The sequence below is a fragment of the Sminthopsis crassicaudata genome, chromosome 4 (genome assembly GCF_048593235.1).
Source record: "Sminthopsis crassicaudata isolate SCR6 chromosome 4, ASM4859323v1, whole genome shotgun sequence".
Classification (NCBI taxonomy): domain Eukaryota; kingdom Metazoa; phylum Chordata; class Mammalia; order Dasyuromorphia; family Dasyuridae; genus Sminthopsis; species Sminthopsis crassicaudata.
This window is the reverse complement of record NC_133620.1, coordinates 374,364,648-374,388,101: the sequence shown is the minus strand read 5'-3', so window position 1 is coordinate 374,388,101 and position 23,454 is coordinate 374,364,648. Positions and strand designations below refer to the sequence as shown.

At 34.6% G+C, this 23,454-nt stretch overlaps 1 protein-coding gene across 5 annotated transcripts in view; it reads left to right on the top strand.

The window, feature by feature from the left end:
• Positions 1–4,916: 4,916 nt before the first annotated feature.
• The window catches only part of LOC141539436 (Fc receptor-like protein 3), a 30,944-nt gene continuing 12,406 nt past the window's right edge, over positions 4,917–23,454 (top strand). For 2 of the 5 annotated variants that reach the window (XM_074262228.1, XM_074262230.1), the window contains exons 1-5: positions 4,917–5,045; positions 15,900–15,920; positions 17,006–17,251; positions 17,718–17,987; positions 18,219–18,503. In XM_074262228.1, the coding sequence (XP_074118329.1) occupies positions 5,015–5,045; positions 15,900–15,920; positions 17,006–17,251; positions 17,718–17,987; positions 18,219–18,503 (853 nt within the window). In that variant the 5' untranslated portion in view covers positions 4,917–5,014. Of the gene's footprint in view, positions 5,055–15,899; positions 15,921–17,005; positions 17,252–17,717; positions 17,988–18,218; positions 18,504–23,454 lie in introns of all 5 variants that reach the window. The other 3 variants (XR_012481297.1, XM_074262229.1, XM_074262231.1) reach the window with 2 other exon arrangements.

The window sequence follows — 23,454 nt, the reverse complement described above, 5'->3', positions numbered from 1 at the left end:
TACTATTGCCTGACCTTGCGGATTAAAAGGTATTCCAGTAATGTGTAATATCTTATACTGCACACAGAAGTGTGCAAAATGTTTAGAACTATATGCAGGTCCATTATCTGTTTTTATTTCTTGTGGCACACCCATAATTGCAAATGCTTGGATAAGGAATTCAGTAACCACACGGGTTGTCTCTTTTGCTGTTGCCACTGCAAAAGTGAATCCTGAAAAGGTATCTACTACCACGTGGATGAAAGACAGACGACCAAAAGATTTATAGTGGGTCACATCCATTTGCCAGATTTCATTGGGTCTCAAACCACGAGGATTCTTCCCTAGGGGGAGTGTAGGAGCATGGAAAGGAAGACAAGCTGTACAGCTTTTTACTATGCTCCTAGCTTCCTCTCTTGTGATTCCAAATTGTAAACGTAAAGCTTGAGCAGTCTGATGATATTTAGAATGAGATTCTTGTGCTTCCTGAAATAAAGGACTACTGGCTAGCTCAGTCAGTAGAGCATGAGATTCTTAATCTCAGGGTTGTGGGTTAGTGCCCCACGTTGGGCGCCAATTTGTAATGTGCTGTTGTATCCCAAAGCTGCCAATCGCTCTCTGGGAGGAGATCTGCTGTGTCAACTCAAATCTCTCAGACAGATTCTTCTTTCTGTAGAGAGCCGTTGTCTCAAGACAGTTGCCATTAACTCTCGTCCAGAGTAGTGACTTCCCTCTTTTATTCTCCCAGATAATGGGCGTAGGATAATGCAAGGGCTTCTGGGAAAAATTACTTCAACCAATGAACTTGCTCCTCTTAAGCATGCAAGCTCTTCCCCAGCAATTCACAAGTAAAAACTCTCAGTAAAGGCAGGAACTAGAGAATTGTCAAATACTGACTTAGCACTTAGTAAGAACCTAATATCTTATTATCTCATTAGCACCTAACAGTACAAACAAAACTCATGCAAACAAGATTAGAAGGGAAGTAACAAAATGGGAAAACATTTTTACAATTAAAGGTTCTGAAAAAGGCCTCATCCCAAAAATATATAGAGAATTGACTCTAATTTATAAGAAATCAAGCCATTCTCCAATTGATAAATGGTCAAAAGATAGGAACAGACAATTTTCAGATGATGAAATTGCAACTATTTCCACTCATATGAAAGAGTGTTCCAAATCACTATTGATTAGAGAAATGCAAATTAAGACAACTCTGAAATACCACTACACACCTGTCAGATTGGCTAAGATGACAGGAAAAAATAATGATGAATGTTGGAGGGGATGTGAGAAAACTGGGACATTGATGCATTGTTGATGGAATTGTGAAAGAATCCAACCATTTTGGAGAGCAATCTGGAATTATGTCCCAAAAGTTATCAAACTGTGCATACCCTTTGATCCAGCAGTGCTACTACTGGGCTTATATTCTAAGGAAATACTAAAGAAGGGAAAGGGACCTGTATGTGCCAAAATGTTTGTGGCAGCCCTTTTTGTAGTGGCTAGAAACTGGAAACTGCCCATCAATTGGAGAATGGTTGGGTAAATTATGGCATATGAATATTACGGAATATGATTGTTGTGTAAGAAATGACCAGCAGGATGAATACAGAGAGGCTTGGAGAGACTTACATGAACTGATGCTGAGTGAAATGAGCAGAACCAGGAGATCATTATACACTTCAACAATGATACTGTACAAGGATGTATTCTGATGGAAGTGGATATCTTCAACATAGAGAAGATATAATCCAGTTCCAATTGATCAATGATGGACAGAATCAGCTACACCCAGAGAAGGAACACTGGGAAGTGAGTGTAAACTCTTTACATTTTTGTTTTTCTTCCCAGGTTATTTTTACTTTCTGAATCCAATTCTTCCTTTGCAACAACAACAACAACAACAAAAAATTCAGTTCTGCACACATATATTGTATCTATGATATACTATAACATATTTAATATGTATGGGAATGCCTGCCATCTAAGGGAAGGGGTGGAGGGAAGGAGGGGAAAATTCGGAACAGAAGGGAATGCAAGGGATAATGTTGTAAAAAATTACCTATGCATATGTAGTATCAAAAAAAAAAAAAATTATAATTATAAAATTAATTTTAAAAATAAAATAAAATGCTCTTGTTGTTAAATCAACTAGTCATATCTGACTTTTCATAACCCCATTTGGGGTTTTATTAGCAAAGTTTGTCATTTCCTTGTCTATTACATTTTATAGATGAGACAAAAAGGGTTAAGTGACTTCTCTGGGGTCACACAGTTAATATGTGTGTAAGGCCAAATTTAAACTCAGGTCTTCCTGACTCCGATCTTAGTACGCTATCCACTTCACCACCTAGCTGCCCTTAATATACTCTACACATTAAAGAAATGAAGATGTGAAAAAAAGAAGGGAAAAAAACAGAAGCATGCTGCCTTTGTTAAAAATATAAAATTTATTTAGAGTTGAAATGAGAAATTGATGTAGAATCTATTATATTTCACCTGAATACAAAAAAAGCTAAAGATGGCAAACAGATCTCAAACAAGGTAACAGCCAAAATAAGAATGGTTAGAAGACGTAAACAGGTAAATGACATTATGCTCAAGGACACTACAAATGACAAAATAATATCAGTGATAAACTCATATGCATAAAAAAATACACCTTCTAAATACTTAAAGGAAAAAAATCAACTGAATTATTGGAAATACCAGAAAGAATACAGTAAGTGCTGACAACTGTAATGTGATTTCTCAGATATAGACAAATACAACAGAAAAATAAATAAATCATTTCCAATAATGTACATCTAATTCTACACACTGAGTCCATTATCTCTCTACCAAGCAGTGGCTAGCATTCTTTGTCATCATTTTTTGGAATCATGGTTGATTATTGTACTGATCAAAGTTCTTAAGTATTTTAAAGTTACTCATCCTTACAATGTTGTTATTATGTAATTTGTTCTGCTCATCTCACTGTTTCAGTTCATAGAAATCTTTCCAGTTGCATCAAACATGTTCATTTTGTTATATTTTATGAAACAATAATTCTGTTACATTCAGATACTGTTTTTTGTTCAGTCTTTTCCTAATTGTTCATTCCCTTAATGTTCAGGTTTTTATCCCTATAAAAAGAGCTGCTCTAAATATTTTTGTATATGTGGTTTATTATTTTTCTTTCTTTGATATCTTTGGTATGAGCCTAGCATGAATGGATCAGAGGAGATTCATAGTTTACTGACTTGGTGAGGGGCATAGTTCCATATTGCTTTCTGAAATGGTCTGGACCAATTGGCATGTCCATCATCAAGGATAGAAATATTATTATTTTTATAAATTCCAATAATGTGTCTGTTTAAAAATATGTACTTGACCTATCATATGTCTTAGGAGTATTGTCTCTGGGCTCACCAGTATTAAGTATCAAAATGGAATTTGAATCCAGATCCTATGACTCCAGAGACAATACAATACTCTACTATATCATACTCTACTTCTAATGCAGGTTAAAAGTAGACCTCTCCAGGGTGAAGGTCAAGGAATGCTTTCTATAGAAGAAAAAAAGCACAGTTCATGGACACAAAAGGATTAAAAAAATTTAAGGATTGTGCTGAAGTTGGATGTTAAATGATGGAGTGCATAATGGTCCCTCAGCTCATTTGCATATAATTGCATATACACCATATACATTATAATTGCTAAAGTGCCAAGTCTAAAGTCAGGAAGACTCATCTTCATGAGTTCAAATCTAACCTCAGACACTTAGTAGCTATGTGACCCTGGATAAGTCACTTAACCCTGTTTGCCTCAGTGTCCTTATCTGTAAAATGAGCTGGAAAAGAAACTGGCAAACCATTCCAATATCTTTGCCAAGAAAACCCCAAATAAGATCACAAATGGACTCAACAATTCTATCACTTAGAATCTAGATCTGACATGATAAAAGAAATTTGTCATAAAAGAGCTAACCTAGAAAAATGAATAGATATTCACATACTTAATGAAAAAGGTAATACTGCAGGAATTCACCTGAAAGGTCACACCTCATGATAGGCATAATATTGCCTTTGGGGAGCACATATGGAAGGACAAAACATGGATCCCTTTTCATATATTTTCCCCTTCCTATTCTAAGCATCCTTTCTATCTATACTATATACATAAACACATTTTAAGCCCTTTACCCCTTAACTTTGTCCCTTTCCTATCTCCTTACCCCAAATATGCATCTACTTTGGAAATATACTACTTAAAAACTTTCATATTAGTTATTATTATATATTAGTTAATGTTTCCTCTTCCTTTAGTTTTAAACATATATATCAAATAGTGTAATTTTCTGACACTGTGAGATTCCAGGATAGGGATTATATCTGGCTAAATTATTCTCCACATTAATGGCACAGCACAAAAGAGAGTTCAGTGACTGAGGTATTAGAGGAGGAGGAAAAAGAGAAGAAAGAAGAAGAGGAAAACTCAATGCCTAGACATCAGAATGAAGGATCCATTAGACTGTGACCTTCAAATGAGTGATCAAATCTTCACAGGGGTGATTATAAATGAGGAAAGAAACATTACATATCTCAAAGTTGTGGAGGGAGATGCCCCTTGAAAGATGCAAAGTAGATAAAGTTTGATTCAAAAAAGATCATAATCTGATATTTTTTTTAATCAGAGAGAGCAAATTGAGGCAATTTCTCCTGAAAAACTGGACCTGAAGAAATCAGTTTTGGGGGGATATAGCAGATGAAGAAGATTAGGATCATCATAGATCCAGGGGGTAAAAGGAGAGTGGAATGTGTACATGAGCTGTTGAATCAAAAAGAAGTTTTAGTTTTCTCAATGTCTGCAGGAAAGGACATGTGGGTTAACAAGTGAGGGAAGTCCCTTTGACTTCCTTTTTTTCTAATTTCACAAAAGCTTTTGCTCTCTTTTGAAGGACAGTTTTGAAGGTCTCTAATTCTGATCTTTGAATTGACATTTTCTACTGCTTAGAGGATCCCCTGTCCCAGTATCTTTGGACCTACCCCTCATGCTGCTGTGGGTACTGCTATTGATTCTTGGTGAGTACAGTAACTCAGAGGGGAACCTGGAGTGAGATCATAGAAAATCCTAGTTTTCAGAGAACAATTTTTTTTAGAATAAAAGATCCTATTCTGGGGAAACTGGGATTAAGATAAAATCTATCTCTACAAGGAGATGGGAAAGTCAGTCTCTTCCTCAAGGCTACAGGAACAAGGCCAAGTTAGAGAGAGGGAGGACAAAGCAAATCTTGCATATTAGAAAAACAATATAAAGATGAACAACCTTGATACTGCAGGGGAAAATATCATTAAATTATGTCTCCAATATATCTGTTTTTAATTTCATTAAATCAGAAAATCAGCTAGAAATGGAATTTTTTAATGGATGGATATCAGTTTCTTTGCAAAGGAACCGATTCAATTCAAAAACCCTTTTTCCAAAGCAAGATACTAAAAGGAACCAATTCAATTAAAAAAAAAAACTTTTTCCAAAGCAAGATGCTGGGGATATAAAAGCAAAAATGAAATAGATATTATCTTCAATTTACCCAATTAAATAAATTCAAAATATATTCAGAACAATAGAAATTTTCAAAACAATGAGTCTGTTGACAGCTGAGGTAAGGAAAGACTTTCTATAGAAGGCAAAACTTGAGCTATGTCTTAACAAAAGGGAAAGTACCCATTACAGATAGAGAAGGCCATTTGTGCCAAGGCACTAAGGCAGGAGATATATAAGTGGTGCATATTCTCCACAAATACTGTATTATTTTTGTCTGAATTTCTGTCTTAGGACAATAACTATCACATCAGTTTGATCAAAATGGAAAGTATACCAAAGCTAGCAATAGGATATGAAATTATGAAGGCAAATCGAGGAGAGACTTAAATAACAGAAGAATTTTTTTTCTATTTTATCCTAGAAGGAATAAGGAATGATTAAGAATTTTCAAATTGAAGAATGATATGGTCTCATTTGAGTTTGAAAAAAATTAATTTGGTTCTATGAAATAGATGAATTGGGAAAGAGAAAGATTAAAAGAAAACAATTGGGAATTTATAGCTTGAAGGAGAGTAGTCATCCAGTCATTGAACAGGTAATGTCTACTATGTGCCAAGCACTGGGCCAAGCACTGAAGATACAAAGAAGGGCAAAGGAAAATCCTTTCTTTCAAGGAGCTAACAGTCTTATAGGGTAGACAACATTCAAACAAGAGAGGCAAGAAACACAAAGCACCAGTAGTAAATGGGATGCAGAATAGGCTTCCTGAAGAAGGAATGATTTTAATTGGGACTTGAAGACGATCAGGAAAACCAGGAGGTGGTGAGGAAGAAGAAGAGAACTCCAGGGATGGGGGACAGTGAGTGAAAGTCCCAAGAGGTGGAAAAGAGACTCTCTTGTGCAAAAACAGCAAAGAGGCCAGTGGCACAAGATCACAGAGATGGGAAGAAGGAAAATCTGAGGGATCAAGATATGAAGGACTGTGAATGAGTGAAGATTTTATTTTGGATCCTGGAAGGGATCAGGAGCCATGGGAATTCAATGAGTAAAGATATGACATGGTTAGATTTGTGCTTTAGGAAAATTATTTTGGCAGCTGACTAGAGTATGGATTGGAGTGGGGAGAAGATTGTGGCTTGGAGCCCAATGAGCAATAATCCAGGTGACAGGTATTAAGGACCTGCATGACAGGAGTGGCAGTGTTGGGAAAGAGAAAGGGCTGTAAATAAGAAATGTTAAGAAAGTAAAACCAACTGGCGATGGGAACAGATTAGATATAAGCAGTGAGAGAGAAGAATGACTCCTAGATTGTAAGCCTAGGTGACTGGGAGAAAGGTAGGCATTCTCAACAGTAATAGAAAATTTAGAAAGAGGGAAAGGATTGGGTGGAAAGATAATGAGCTCACTTTTGGACATGTTGAATTTGAGATGTATCTGGGACAATCACTTTAAGATATTTAATAGGCAAGTGGATATGCAAGACATGAGATCAAGAGAAATCTTAGGGCTGGATGATATTTTAAAGCCATCTTCATAAAGAATACAGTTGAATACATAAAAATTCATAAATCCACAAAGCAAAAAAATGGAGGGAGAGAAGAAAAGAGGGCCAAGGATAAAATTCTGTTGGACACTCATGGGTAATAAGTACAATCTGAATGAAGAAGACTGAGGAGTATTCTAATAGATAGGAGTGGTCAAACAGTAGAAAGAGACCCAGAAGAGGATAGTGTCACAAAAATCAAGTACAAAGAGGGTAACTAACCATGTAAATGGCTACAGAAAGGTCAAGAAGATTGAGAAAAGGCCATTAAATTTAGCAGTTAAGAGATCATTTCTGACTTTGAAGAGAACAAATCCATTGAAAGATAAGATTTGAAGCAAGGCTGTGGCTAAGAAGGAAGAAAAAAGAAAGTAAATGCACCAAAGGAAGGGATTTTTTTCAAGGAATTTAATCATGAAAAGAAGGAGAGATATAGGGTAAGATTTAGTTGAGATGGATATATCAGTTGAAAGCTTTTTGAGGAGGGAGAAAAGATAGGCAAGGTTAAAAGCACTAAAGAAGCAACCAATAGATAGGGAGAGGTCAAAGATTAGTGACAGTCAAGATGACAGAGGAGACAAGCTGGTAGAGAAGATAGGAATAAATGGGATCACCCACAGAAGTAGAGATGTTTACTTTATTAAAGAGAAGAGCCACTTCGTTGTGTGGAATACATGAAGGAGGAAACTGTGGCATAAAACATCTGAGTAATTTGACATGAGGAAGAAAGAATAGGAAATTCTCAAGGAAAACCTCAACTTGTAAATATAAAGAAAAGTTCTCAACTGAGAAAGAAGGAAGGGTAACAGAGGTTTGAAGATAGATGAAGAAGTTTGAAAGGGCTTTTATGGTGAATCAGACAGTGGAAAAATTAGGGAGTTGGCCATTACCAAATAGTTTTGTTATGTCTTTATAGTACCATTTGAGATCTGGAAGTAGTATTCCTGCATCATACTTACTTTCATTCATTATTTTCCTTGAAAGAGTAGATCTTTGATCCTCTAATGAATTGTATTATTATTTTGTCTATAGAGTATTCCTTTGGTAGCTTAATTTGGATAGCAATAAATTTGTACTTGTAAGTAGTATCACAATTTTTATGATATTGCACTGCCTATCCAGGAGCACTAAATATGCCTCCAGTTAATTTAATTGTTCTTTATTTCTTTAGAAAATATTTTGTCATGGCAGAAATTAGATATGGATCCACACTTAACACCATATACCAAGATAAGATCAAAATGGGTCCATGATTTAGGCATAAAGAATGAGATCATAAATAGATTATAGGAACAGAGAATAGTCTATCTCTCAGACTTGTGGAGGAGGAAGGAATTTATGACCAGAGGAGAACTAGAGATCATTATTGATCACAAAATAGAAGATTTTGATTACATCAAACTAAAAAGTTTCTGTACAAACAATATTAATGCAAACAAGATTAGAAGGGAAGTAACAAAATGGGAAAATATTTTTACAGTTAAAGGTTCTGATAAAGGTCTCATTTCCAAAATATATAGAGAACTGACTCTAATTTATAAGAAATCAAACCATTCTCCAATTGATAAATGGTCAAAGGATATGCACAGACAATTCTCAGATGATGAAATTGAAATTATATCCACTCATGAAAGAGTGTTTCAAATCACTACTGATCAGAGAAATTGCAAATTAAGACAACTCTGAGATACCACTACACATCTGTCAGATTGGCTAAAATGACAGGAACAAATAAAGAAAAACATTTTGTCATTATATATATAGATCTCAAAGGTGCGTTGGCAGATTAACTACCAGATAGTTGGGGGTTTTTTAATTAAAATTCTGAACTAAAATATCAAGAAAGAAAATTTCCATGTATATGGCAGAAAACAAAAAGATTATTCTATATGAAATTATGAATCTCCTTTTCATAATGCTTGTTTTTTTTTAAAAAAATAATAATAAATTTTACATCATTTTAAAAATTACCTTGTTTATCTGTGCTTCCTTCTGAATTTCCTTTTCTCTACTTTGAATCTGAAAAATATTTCAGTGACCTTTTTGTTTTCATTCATTATTATATCTAATCCCATCTGACCACCCATATTCTCACTTAAAATTGGAAATAAAGAAAAAACTTATAACAAATAAACATAATCAAGCAAAATGAATCCACATAGTGGACACATCCAGAAATGTATTTCTTTCTTTGCACCTATCAGTAAGGGTATAGCATATTTCATCATTTTCTTTGGAGATATGGTTGGTCACTTCATTGATCCAAATTCTTATGTCTTTCAAAGTTTTTTTCTTCACAATGTTTCTATATTTGTATAAATTGTACTCTGCTTTTGCTCACTCCACTTTGTTTTCATTCATGTTGTTATTGTTCTTGCACACTAACAAATACATGCATATATAAACACATACACACACATGCACATGCATAGACACTTTCACTCTTCTTACCCTTTACATATCATTTTCATCTCAGCTATATCCCACTCTCTCTTCAGTCCAACCACTTTGACCTTCCTGCTCTTCTTCAAACAAGAAACTCCATCTCCCAATGATAGGTATTTTCTCTTGCCATCTCCCATATATGCTCTTCCACCTCACCTGTGCCTCCCAAGCTTTCTTCCTTTTCTGGCTTCCTGGTTACCTAAAATCCTTTCTTTCACCAGAAGTCAACCCAAATCTTTCTTAATTCAAATGGTTCCTCTGTTGTTTATTTCCCACAAATTTTGTCTTTCTGTAGCTTTTATTTCGTATCAATTTTGTCTATCATTACACAATTATGTGCCTGTTGTCATTCCATTAGATTGTGAGCTCCTTGTGGTCAAGAACCATCCTTTTCCTTTTATTTACAGCCCCAACATTAAGCATAGTGCCTAACTTATAACAAGCATTCCATAAAATTTTAGTGACTGGTTGAAACAGGCATAATTTTTTTACATGTAAAATATGTGGAAAATGTTACATGCATTCCCTCAGAATTTACTCATCATCATAAAAGGCTTCTAAATAGAGGCCATGGAATTGATTCTATTAGCTTTGAAGGATCCTAAAAGAAGAATGGAAAGGCAAAGGAAGAAAAATACACTGGGAAGGGGGAAAGGAGAAAAATGAAGAAAATTATTTCACATAAATATAGTTTGAAAATATTTATTTAACAAAGGGGATGGGGAATAAAACATTTGAACCTCATTTTCAGCTATCCTTGGTCAAAGGAGAGAAGAATTTTTCTACACACAGAGGTTTGGGTATAGTCATACATTTTATGCAACAGAGAAGCATGAGAGAAAAGTGTTATAGAAAAAGGAAGAATAAGAGACAGGGTAAATTGAGGGAGGAATTAGTCATAAACAAAACAAATTCTTAAAGATGGAGCAGAAAACAAAGAGAAAAAATATAAAAGGATAGGCTTGAGGGAAATCCATAATTAACAACCATAACTATAAATGTGAATGATATTAAATCATTCATAAAACAGAAGAGGATAATAGAATGGATGGGGGGGGGGGAAATCTAACAATATGTTATTTACAAGAAATACATTTAAAACAGAAATTTGCATAGACAATTAAAATAAATGGTTATAGTAGACTGTAATATTTTATCTGAAGTAAAAAAAAAAAAAGGCAGGAGCAGTAAACCTGGCCCCAGATGTATTAACAATAAATATGGAATTAATTCAAAAGAAATAAATTGGAAAACCTTATTTTGCTTAAAGTTATCAATGACTCAAGACCAATGCCATTGCATCACAAAGCATAGTATTTATTTCTTAAAGAAAGAAATTAAATAAACTGTAGAGGAAAATAAAAACAAAAAAATAAAGAAAAATAGTGAGCTCTAAATTTGCTCCTTTCAAACTTAGACAAATCTAACTCCTGAAATACATAAATATTAAAGTTTGTGCACAAATAAATGTTGCCAAAATTGGAAAATAAGAAAATTGGAGGAAATCTTTGTAGCAAATTTCTCTCATAAAGATTTTATTATATATAGGAAACTATTTAAATTTTCAAGAAAAGAAATTGCCTGGTAGATAAATGGTCAAAGAATACAAGTAGACAGTTTTCAGAGACCAAAAAGAAGAAAGACAGAAAAATCAAAGTCAGTAATACATATATGAGAAACTACTCTTAATAAGTAATAACTAAGAGAAATTCAAATTGAAATAAATGTACCATTTCATATCCATCAGATTGGGAATGTTGACAAAAAATAGAAAAAGGGAAATTTTAAATATTGGAAAGGCTGTGGGAAAATAAACAAATTACTGCCTTATAGGTAAAAGTGCACATGTTTTGGACATTTTGAAAAGCAATTTGGAATTATGTTCAAAAAGCCATTAAGTGGTGCATGCTTTTAGACTCAACTATAATGTCACTAGTTTTATTCCCAAAACAGATCAAAGAAAGAAAAAGAGTAACCCTATCAACAAAAATATTTTAGTAACCTCTCCCTTTTTGTAGAGACAAAGAATTAGAAGCTAAGGAAATATCCATAAATCAGAGAAAGACTAATTAAGTTATAACATGTGAATATTATGGAATTCTACTTCACTGAAAGAATTTATGAAAGAAATGGTTTCAGAGAAACCTGGGAAGACATATCTGAACTGATGTGAATTTAATTGAACAGGGTCATGAGAATAACTTATAATAATGCTAATATTGTAAAGGTAAGCAATAGAAATTCCATTCAACATAATAACCAACCACAATTCCAGAGAACTCAAAATGAAACATGATCATTATAACTAGATAGAAAAGTGATGGGTTGACAGAATATTTTGAAGAATGTATATGAACTCTTTTGTTTTTATTTTTGGTTTGATGATTTTTAATTTTTGACTCAGTCAATTTACAAATGCAGTCTTTCTTTTTTTAATAAAAATACATTCTTTGTATTACAATTTTATCCTAAAGATTGCTTTAGGTATATCTCAAGCTTTTTAACTTATTTTCTCATTCTTATCATTGTTTTTATATATTTATTGTTTTAATCATTTTAATTGGCTTGAATTCAGAATGTTATTTTAATATCTCCATTTAAGTCTTCATCTTTTGCTTATCCCTCTGTATCAATTCTGGCCCATAAAAGTAGTATTTAGTATTTCTGCTTTTTATTTCCTAGCACAAGATATATTTTCATAAAGACAACAAACAATTTAAAACAATTTAACAGACATCATAAGTTTTTAAGCTCCAAATATTTCAACCATTTCTTCAGCTCTTTGTGTTTCCTATTGTTTATCTTTTGGCTTGATTTGGTCAGCTCTGAGAAAGAAATATGAAAGTCTCTTATGAAATAGTTTTGCTGCATATATCTTTTGAGAATTCAGTTAACTAAATACAAAAATTTGTATTTAGATACTATGCTATTTGATACATATATTTTTTTAGTATTTATATGCAATATTGATATTAATCTATTGATTTATTGCCTATGGTTCCTTGATTCATAATATAATTGTATTACTTTTCTTTATTGGTATTGTGAATTCCATTTTTGCTAGACACCATAGTTTAGGGAAATTGACAATTTGGAGAATCCTCAGAGAACAAGCAGAATCCAGAAAAGATTCATATCATATGAGAATTAATTAGAGGAAATAAAGATGTTTCATCTTGAGAAGAAAAAACTCATGGGATTAGCTATATTCAAATATTTGAAAGGATATCATTTGAAAGAGAGATTAGATGTAGTCTCTTTAGTCTCAGAAAACATAAAAGCAATAGATGCAAATTGCAAAGAAACAACTTTAGCCATAACATCAAGAAAACTGTCCCATTAATGTGAACTGAGAGTAGACTGATCTGATTCAAAGATTAATGGCTTTCTGTCATTGTGAGTGACTTTGTTTTTTTAAGGTAGTCAATTAAGATTAAGTGAAATGCCCAAGACACATAGCTAATAAATGTCAATTGTCTGAGGTCAGATTTAGCCATTTTTGAACTCAGGCCCTTTTGATGCCAGGACTACTGTTCCATTTACTGTACTACCTGGTTGCCTCACATTGTGAGTTTGTTAGGCAAATATTAGATGATTCCATGCCAGATATTTATAAAGAAAATCCCTTTTCATATAAGAGCTATATTACAGAAATGTGGTAATTAAGTGAGATAAGCAAGATTCGGATATGGTTTCATTTCATGAAAGCAGGGTTTGGGTATATGTGCTTCTACTGACACCAAAGGTGACTCAGTTCCATCTGACCTTGACAAGATAAAACCAGACTGAAACTGCTTCCCATATTCACTTAATTCTCTGCCAGCTGAGTGTTGCATGTCATGTCATACAAATGTCTTTTAAGTGTGTCTGTTGAGTGTGTTTTTGTTTTTAATTTTGTGATTTTTAAGAATAGGTATTACTCCAAGAAAGGATATAGAAATTGTAATATATGAAGAGCACACTCTTATTTACCATTAGAATTATTGCAATGGCTATTGATTGATGGAAGACAAATATTTCAAAGATAATTCAAACCTACAATGAGTAAGGATTAGTTACACCAAAGAAAAGTGAAATAAAAATTTCAAAACAATATTATTGATCAACCTGACAAAAATATTGATGCAAAAGAGTCTAATTAATCCCTGGAAAACAAGCAAAGGCCTTCAGAGGGACGTGATTGCTAAACAGAATGTTGATGATTTTTCTTCTGGAAACTAGAAGGATAACAAAAATTGGGTTGGGGAGGGAGGTGAGCAAGGGAATAGCTATAAACCTCTGTGTTGTTGGGGAGGAATAGAAAAGTTCTCATGTGCAATAAAATACAAAGACTAAAGGACTGAAAATATGAAAAAATGTATTTTCCTTACAGAAGAGGCTCAATTTTTTTGAAGATTGAAATGACAAGTGAGCCTAAAAGAGTGGGTCTTTATCAGACTGTAAAAGATCTCAAAAATGATTTGGGGATTTTAAAAAAATCCACTGGGCCTGAAGTTTTGTTCCCATAGACATAATGATCGACTGTGAAACAAATAATAATAGACTGAAAAGCAAAATTGCTCTGGAATTACAGAAATTCCCAAATGTAAATGGAATATTGAAACGTTACATGTCACATAATTTTAAGAAATTTATCCAAGAAAAAAAAAATCAAAATGCTTCAAAGGCCTAAGAATTCGCTTAATTTAAATTCAGTTAAAAACCTAGACTTTTAAAAATACACTATTAATCAAAGTCTGTCTAATCCAATGTGGTCTGGTTTCATGATGAAGAACTAAAGAATCTATGTCAAAATTGTGTGAGTTAAATGACAAATCATATAAAATAAGTGACTATGGAAAAAATAAAAAATATTGTGCATTAAATTTTTAAAGACATAACAAATCATGAAGCTTTATTCTATGGCTCAACAAATTGAATTATTTAAATTTAAACTAAATAATTTGGGAATGCCTATGGTAGTTACTGAGTTCCCTTTCAACTCAAATTTCTATGATTTTATGATCTATGATTCTACAATCTCTTTCAAAGTAGGAATTAGAAAGTAACTTTTAAATATAAAAATCATAAGGAATCTCAAGAAACATTCTACTTCATCCTTTTCATTTTAAACAGAAGAAAATTGAGAACCACAGAGGTTGAAATGACAGAAAATCAGGACTAGACACCAGGTTTCTTTGCCTTCAAGAGTTCCTTTCACTCCACACCATTGCCTTTAGATCAGGAATGCTTCATGTATGGGGGAAAAATCATTTATCTGCTTCTCTTCTATGATATTGTGGTGTTTGATGCCATAATTTATCAGACTAAATAGTTCAAACTTTTAAAGGGATCATTATATTGTAAGCTCCTTGAAGGGAATGATGGGCTTTTACCTCTTTTCATATCCCCAACACTGAGCACAGTGACTAACACATAGTAGGTGCTTTTAAAATTTCTATTATTTCATAATTCATAATAGTTGGAATTTTGAATTCCAAATATCTGTCTAGTGTTTAATGATGGGTAAATCAATCAGCAAAAAGTGATTAAAGCCTTACCATGTGCCAATCACTGAGCTAGGCTGCACATTACAAATACAAAGAATAAATCAATTTCTACTCTCAGGAATCTTGCATGCTATCAATGAAAACAAAGTATACAGACCTAGATAGAGATAGAATAAATATGAATTTTTAAAAATCAAAATAATTTAGGAGGCAGAGTATTTAAGGTGAATCCTAAGGAAGAGAGGGATTTTTATGGTGGATATGGAAAGGACATACATTGTGAGCATGGAAGACAGTACATAGGAAGGGAGTTCAGAGATCAAATGTCATGGGGAAAGAACAGACATAACAATTAATAAGTGCACAAAGCTCATGAAACAGCGTGACATAGAGTGAGGCTGGACAGAGAGGCTGAGGCCAGGCTGTGAAGGGATTTTTAGATGGATGCTCATTATGGAAAATGCTATCCACATCCAGAGGGAAAAATGGATGGAGTCAAAATGCAGATCAAAATATCCTGTTTTCATCTTCTTTATTTTTTTTCATAATTTCTTCTCTTGCTCTGATTCTTCTTTTACATCATGACCAATATGAAAATGCGTTACATAATTACACATATATAAGCTATATCAAATTACTTATTGCTCAGGGAGGAGGGAGGTAAGGAAGGGAAGGAGAGAATTTGAAATTCAAAATTTCTTTTAAATGAATGTTAGTCTTTCAAATGGGGAAAATAAAATACTATTTTAAAAAGTCATGATTTAGGAGGTTTCTTTTAGGCCTAGTATAGGGAGGATATTAAACTAAGTTGATAATATTACTGAGGGATCTGAAGAATTTTTGAGAAGTTAGAAAAGCTGAAAAGTTTGAGAATCTCCACTCCATTTAACTTCTGGCTATTTTCTCTTTTCCAGGTTTGCTCAGCAGACAAGCTGGTGAGTCACCCTTTTCTTTGCTTCTCAGGGTCTCAGTGCCATCTCCTTCAGGGCCACAGGATGCACTTAGAGGCTTCTCTGAGCTGCCCTGCCTGTTCTATACTTCTTGATTGAGGTTTGCAGTTCCTCAGTTCTCTCTCCTGGGCCTCAGGCTCAGGCTACTCCCAGTTCCTCCAGGGTTTCTGCTCAGGATTCTTCTCCCAGATATGAACAGTGATATAATTATCTGTTATAATGAGGATTTGGGGTTGACCCTGGGGCATCCTCATGCAAACAAGACCATACTTTGAATCATAAACTATTACATTTTAGAGCAGGAAAAGACCTTGCAGATGATCTAAGTTAATCTCAGTTTACAGAAAAGGAAACTGAGGCTTAATTAGGTGAAATCATGTGTATAGGACACAATTTCAAACTAGAATTCAAGTGTAGAACTTCTAACTATGGTGCAGTGGGAAGAGTATTAGATTTGGAATCAAGAGACTATTTCAAATCCAGGTTCTGAAACTTTCTACAATGTGACCTTAGACAAATCACTTCATCTCCAACCCAATTTTCTCATCTGAAATCACAAAATCACAAAAGCCTCTTTCATGTGTGTAGGATAAAATATGATAACGTGTACAAATAGCATTGGACACATGCAAGAGGGGGAAAAAACTACATCTTGAATGTCTACTTCAATTGGAAGTCTACTTCAAGGAGACTTCAGAATCAACCCAGTCCCCTGGGGACCTAACCTGCCATTAAAACGATATTAGGCCTGATCTCCTGGGTTCATTTGGGCACATTTGATTCCCTTCCCCCCAAACCAATCTTTAGTTGATATCTAATCTCTCCTGTCAATTTGGACTGGAATCAGAAGGAGGTTTAGCATTTTAGGAGGCCAAGATGCTTTTCTCTAATTTTTACTAAATTTCTAGTTGGTAAGTGGACTGTGCATGAGCTGGAGGTTGGGACAGAGGATCTCAACATAGAACTCCAGCTTTCGGTTCCATCCCAGGGTAGATGGTGCTCTCCTACCTTTCCTATCCTTTAGGTGCGCAAGCACCTTCATCTCATGCCCTTCTTTTTCTCTCATCCAGCTATTGCAAAGAAATCTGTGGTGGAACCCAGACCTTCATGGACACCTATTTTTGAAGGGGAGCTAGTGACTTTAACTTGCCATGGAGCTGGCCCTTTTAAACCAGAAAGGGCATGGTGGTACAAAAACCAACAATTGCAAGAAATTCTACCTACAAACATCATTCAGACTAACCAGCCTGGAGAGTACAGATGCCAGACACAGGGCTCAACCCTCAGTGATCCTGTGAACCTGGTATTTTCTTCTGGTGAGGACAGAGGGCCTCACCAAGCCTCAGGACAGAGTTTCTAAGTGCAGTCTCCCACTGGGAGGGAGGCACTGGGGGCTCCAGAATGCCATGTGCTAAGCCTGGGGTAGCAGCAGAACTGGGAGTGCCTCCCCTACTCCCCTTCAGTCATTCAGAAAGCAATTGGATACCCTGAGATTCCCTGACAGCTAGGGACCAACTCTGACCACTGAGGGTAGTACAATAAAAAATGGGACTCCCTTCACACAGCAGATGTTTGGGGATTTATCTGAGAGAACACCATCTAGGAAAGCTCCTTGTTCCAGGGAAGGAGAACTGGTGAGACATCTGGGTCAAGCAGGAAGCACAAGGGGAATCTGGATTCCCCATTATTCATCAGATAATCTCCAGATTAGAGTCAGTTGGAAGGAAGACAGGGCAGAAAGATGGGAGTTGAGTCTCCAACGTCTCCTGGGTTCTCTTACAGATCCGCTGATCCTGCAGACCCAATATTCTGTGTTTGAAGGAGACACATTGGTCATGAGATGCCGGGGAAAGAACACTGGGACAGTCAAACACATGGCATACTATAAAAATGAAAGAAAATTGCTTGATCTTATTACAGATTTTGATAAGTTGCTCTCCGTCTCACAAGCTGGCTTAAATGACAATAGCAAATATCATTGCGCAAGAGTTGTTAGTTCTATATGGTCTACTTGGAGAGAAATTTCAAAAAATGTAGATATCCAAGTCCAAGGTAAGAACTTCAGTCCTGAGGTAGGAGAGAGGGAGGAAGGGAAAGGACTGTTTAGGGCTAGGGTCTATATGTGGAGGGTTGGGAAGACAGGAAGATGAGCTCATAGCTGGAGCATTGAAGGGAAATGAGATGGACTCATCTGTGTGTCCCTTCATATGTTCAGCTGAGAACATAAGACATTGCCCCAGGAGCTCTGACCCTCACTATCTTGGTTTTGCCTCCTCTCTCTAGAACTGTTTGTACCCCCTGAGCTGAAAACCACAATGTCTGAACCCATAGAAGGGACCCCAATGATCCTGAGCTGTGAGACTCAGCTGTCTCCACAGAGGTTAGACACCAAACTGCATTTCTCCTTCATCAGAGATGGCACGGTCATCACATCAGGTGAGAAGAAGTCCCATGTGCTCCAGATCCCAGCCATCCAGACAAAAGACTCAGGGTCATACCAGTGTGAGGCAAAAGCAATGACTCAGAATATTTTGAAAAAGAGCAACTACGTGAAGATCGGTGTAAAAAGTGAGTATCAGTGATGCAGGCTGGGATAGAGAAGTGGAGGAAGGGGCTCTGGCATCAGTTTAAATCTTGGGTTACATTGTAATATGCTTTTCCTCTTCCCTTGGAAATGGGAGTAGTGCTAGAGACAACCAACTAACTAGATTTCCTTTGGGTCTTCTCTTGCATTATGACATCAATAGAGTTATAAATAAATAATTTGCTGGGGACAAGCAACAGAACAAATTTGCTCTAAACAAGCAGTGTGAATCCCATCCTGAGCAAGCATCCTGAAATCAATTTTTAACATTATTTTTTAAAATTTTGAATTTCAAATTCTCTCCTCCTTCATACCTCTTATCACCCATTGAGAAGGCAAACAATAAGATATCATTCATAATCATATAAAATGATGCAAAACATATTTCCATATGAGTCATGTTGAAGGGAAGAGGAAAGCAAGAAAAAATATGAGTGAAAAAAAGTATACTTCAAAATATATCAGAGTTCACCAGTTCCCTCTTTGGAGGTACATGGCATTTTTTCATCACAAATCCTTTGCAATTGTGTAAATCCTTATATTGATCAGAGCAGCTAAGTCTTTCAGAGGAAAACATCATTACAGTTTTGATTGCTATAGTTTATACAATGTTTTCCTGAATCCATCCCTCTTGTCATTTCTTATAACACAACAACATTCCAACATAACCATAAAACATGACTTGTTTAGTCATTCTCTAAGTAATAGGTATCCCCTGAATTTCCTGTTATTTGTCATCACAAAAATAACTACTTTTATATATATATATATATATATATGATATTCATATATACACATACATATATAATGCAATATATTGTATTTCTATATATATACATATGTATAGACACATATACACATATATATGGTTATCACTGCATGTGTATATATATATATATATATATATATATATATATATATATATATATATATATAAACATGTGTGTATACATATAGGTCCTTTGCCTTTTTCCTTTATATTTTTGAAATACAATCCCAATAGTCATATTGCTGAGTAAAAGCTACGCACAGTTTTATAGCCCTTTGGACATAATTCCAAATTATTCTCCAGAATGCTTAGACCAGTTCACAACTCCACCAACAGAACATTAGTGTCCCCTCTAACATGTAATTTTCCTTTTCTGTCATGTTAGTCAGTCTTACAGTTGTTAGGCAGTACCTTTAATTCTCAGTGATTTAGAGCATTTTTGTGTAACTACTGAGTTTTCTTTTTTTTACTTTTTCTTCTGAAAACTGCCTATGCCAATCTTTTGATCATTTATCAAAAGAGAAATTTTTCTTATTATGCATAAAGCTGGCACAGTCCTTCTCAAGTCAATTTTTAAGATTTTCAGTGCAACAATATTATTTTTTAAATGAGATAAGCTCATTAGAGGATGGGGGAAAGAGAAATTCATTAATACAGTGACCTCTATGCTGCTTAAGAAATGTTGTTAGGTTCCAAGATAACCACATTAATTTTGGTGACTTGAAGCCCACCCTAGTTTTACCAGCCAAGTTAGAGCTGTGATTATCAAGACTAAAATGATAAGTGAGTCCCAGAATTGCAGGATTAATTAATATTTTTACAACCCTATACCATTGTATCTTTATATCTTAGTGACTAGATTGTCATAGATAACTCTGATATAGAATTATAAAAATATTATCAACTAATCCTACAATTCTAGCCACTTCCAAAAAAATATTTGTTGAGTATTTGCTTCATGCCCAATACTATTCTCAGTGCTTAAGAAGTAGGCCAAAATAGTAAGATACAAAGAAGCTTCAGGCCTGGCTTCTGAATGCAAAGGGCTAGCAATGAATTAGGAGATATGACATTCCCAGGAAATAATCACAGAACAGATTAATGGTGAACGGTGTTCATCATTTCACTCTAGAAGAGGAAGTAATAGAAGAGAGATAATTGTAGACTAGAGGAATAAAAGAAAGTTTTCTTCTAGGACTTTAAGGCAAATATGTTTGGAATACCTTAAATGATTCCACTGTAGGGTGGAGCTGACACTTCTCAATAGCCTCTATATCCTATATGACAAAAATGTCTTTCCAGTGAGGCATTACTGAAATGTTTCAATTCCCCTCTAGGTCCTTCCTTAGAATGGCCCAAAGCCAAAGAAAGTTGTGGTCCAGAAGCTTATGGATAGATAATCAACACTACCTTAAACTGGTAAAAGATGATTCCTCCTCACCAATATATTCAAGATAATTCCCCATATCTATTTGTAATATACAAGTGACCCATTTCTTCCTTCCTTATTATATGTTTCCCTAAGTTCTCATTGTATAGACATATAAGTCCAAAATAAGGGACAGCCAATGAAAATGACTGGAGTTAGGAGATGGAGTGTCTTGTTTGAGAAACAACAGGACAGAATCATAGAATACATATTGGAGTTTAAATCATAAGAAGAATAGAAATATTGGGGAGAAGGGAATAGAGAGATATAGGTTATGAAAGGCTTTGAGTGTCAGAGGATTTTTTATTTGAACCGGTATATGGTTGAGAACAAATGAAGTTTATTGAATGGGGGTGAGGTGGGTCAAATAAAAGAGGAAAAGAAGTAAGACCCAAGCTTTAGGATATCACTTTAACAGCTGATTGGAGGATGGTCTAAAGTGGGACGAGACTGTGCTGGGAGACCAACCAGTAGGCTCTTGCAGTAATCCAGATGTGACGTGATAGAGCCTGCAAGAGAATGGTGATAATGTCAGAAGAAAGAAGGGAATGTATATGACAGATGTTAAGAAGGTAAAATTAGCAGACATCAGAAAAAAAATCAATATGGAAGGTGAGAAAGAGTGAAAAGTTGAATATGACACCTACATTTTAAATCTGGTGACTGGGAGAGAGATAGAACGTCATAGGTAAATTTGGAAGGGGAGAATATTGGTGGGGGGAGATAATGAGTTCAGTTTGGGACATGTGAAGTGGAAAATACATATATAAGGCATTGAGTTTGAGATGTATAATAAGCAATTAGAAATTCAAGACAAGAGATTTGCCACAAAGTTAGGGCTAGATTAGTAGATATGAAAATCATCAGAATAAAAATGATAATTAAATTCATGGGGAGTGATAAGATTACCAATTGACAAATTATGTTATTTTTCCATAAGAAATATTGAAAGGTTTTTTGCCTTCTCAATGTTTAGAGAAGGAGCAGGAAGAAAGGAGAGAATTCTGTTAGGATTACTAAGGTGAGAATTCAGGTTGGACAATTACAAGGTGAGAACTCAGGTTGACTTGATGGAAGGAGCAGGCTCATTGGCTGAGGTGGTTCTTCCCAGAAGCCCTTGCATTATCCCACGCCCATTCTCTGGGAGAATAAAAGAGAGAACAGTGGGCCTGGAAAGTGAGTCTGCCTGGAGAAGGATAAGAGCTGGAGGAGATTCAATAAAAAGACTCTGCATTGCATCAGGCTTGACGGGGCTCTCTGCAGGAAGGGAAGTCACTTCTAAGGACAAGAGTTAACAGCAACTACATGGAGACAACGGTTCACTACAGGAAGAAGAATCTGTCTTAAAGATTTGAGTAGACACAGCAGATCTCTTCCCAGAGAGCGATCCGGCAGCTTCTAGAGACGACAGCTCGTTACAGAATTCTTAACTGAGAATAAAATTTTTAAAAAGAAAGAAATTATGAAACAATTGAATTCAAAGAAACCTGGGAGTGGTTAAATGAAATTATTCATAGTGAAATAAGCAGAGCCAACAGAAAAAAAAGTTACATAATGGTTGCAGAATCATAAAGGAAAATAACTGTCAATAATCTAGGATCTTGTATTAATTCAATAACCAATCAAAATGCTAATCTACTTCTTAGTAGAGAGGTGATAGCTAAAGATGCAAAATGAGATATGCATTTTCAGGCACAAAGTGCTAGATCTGTTTTGAGTGACTATACTCATTTGTTATAATAGAATTTTTTATTTTGGTGAGGAGAGAGGGTAGAGAAGGAATAAGACTAAGGTTTAGTGATACTAAAACCAAAATTTTTTATAAAAGAAAGAAAACCCCCTCCTCATTATAGCTGTAGACAATCCCCAGTATCATTTAAAGTCTACTTCAAATACTTCTGTCTGCAAAAGATTTCTCTTCATCCCTCCATTTTTAATTGAATTCCCCTAAAAATTTCTTTCTATATATTTTGTATTTTATTTTTATGCACACATTATTTTGGTCAAGACAAGTTGAATTCCTTGAAGGCAAAAAGCATTTTATTTTAGTCTTTGTATCTCCAAGATATAGCACAGTACCTGGCACTGGTTCTTAAGAAATGCTTCTTGAATTAATGATTGAATATTCCTCTGGTCACTTACCTAATTGGGTATTGGTCCTAATATTATTTTCATGTTCTAATATTATTTTCATCAATTCCCTATATAACATGAAAATGAGATCTTTATGAGAGATTTTGATGCAAAAATGTTTCCCAATTAACTATTTCTTTCTAATTCTGACTACCTTGATGGAAGAAAAGGAAATAACCATTTATTATGTACTTTTAATATATATTATCATATATTATCATATGTGTATTGTATATTATTTATGTATTATATATTGTGTTATAATATATTATTATTTATTTTATCGCCTGATGTATATGCTATCATTATTTTCAAATTATAATTAAAGAAACTTTGTGTTCATATGAAAACTTTTCAATTTTACATGATTGAAATTATCTATTCTATTTTTTGTGATTACTTCCATCCCTTGTTTATTTGAGAATCTGACTAAACATTTAAGAATTCTCCCTCTAGTCATAGTTGTACAAGATGACTCCTTTCAGTTCCTTGAATATCTTGTTTGTAATTTTATATTGAAGGCATGTATCCATTTGGAGCTTATTATGGCATATAGTGTAAATGTCAGTCTAAACATAATTTCTGCCAGATTGTTTAACAATGT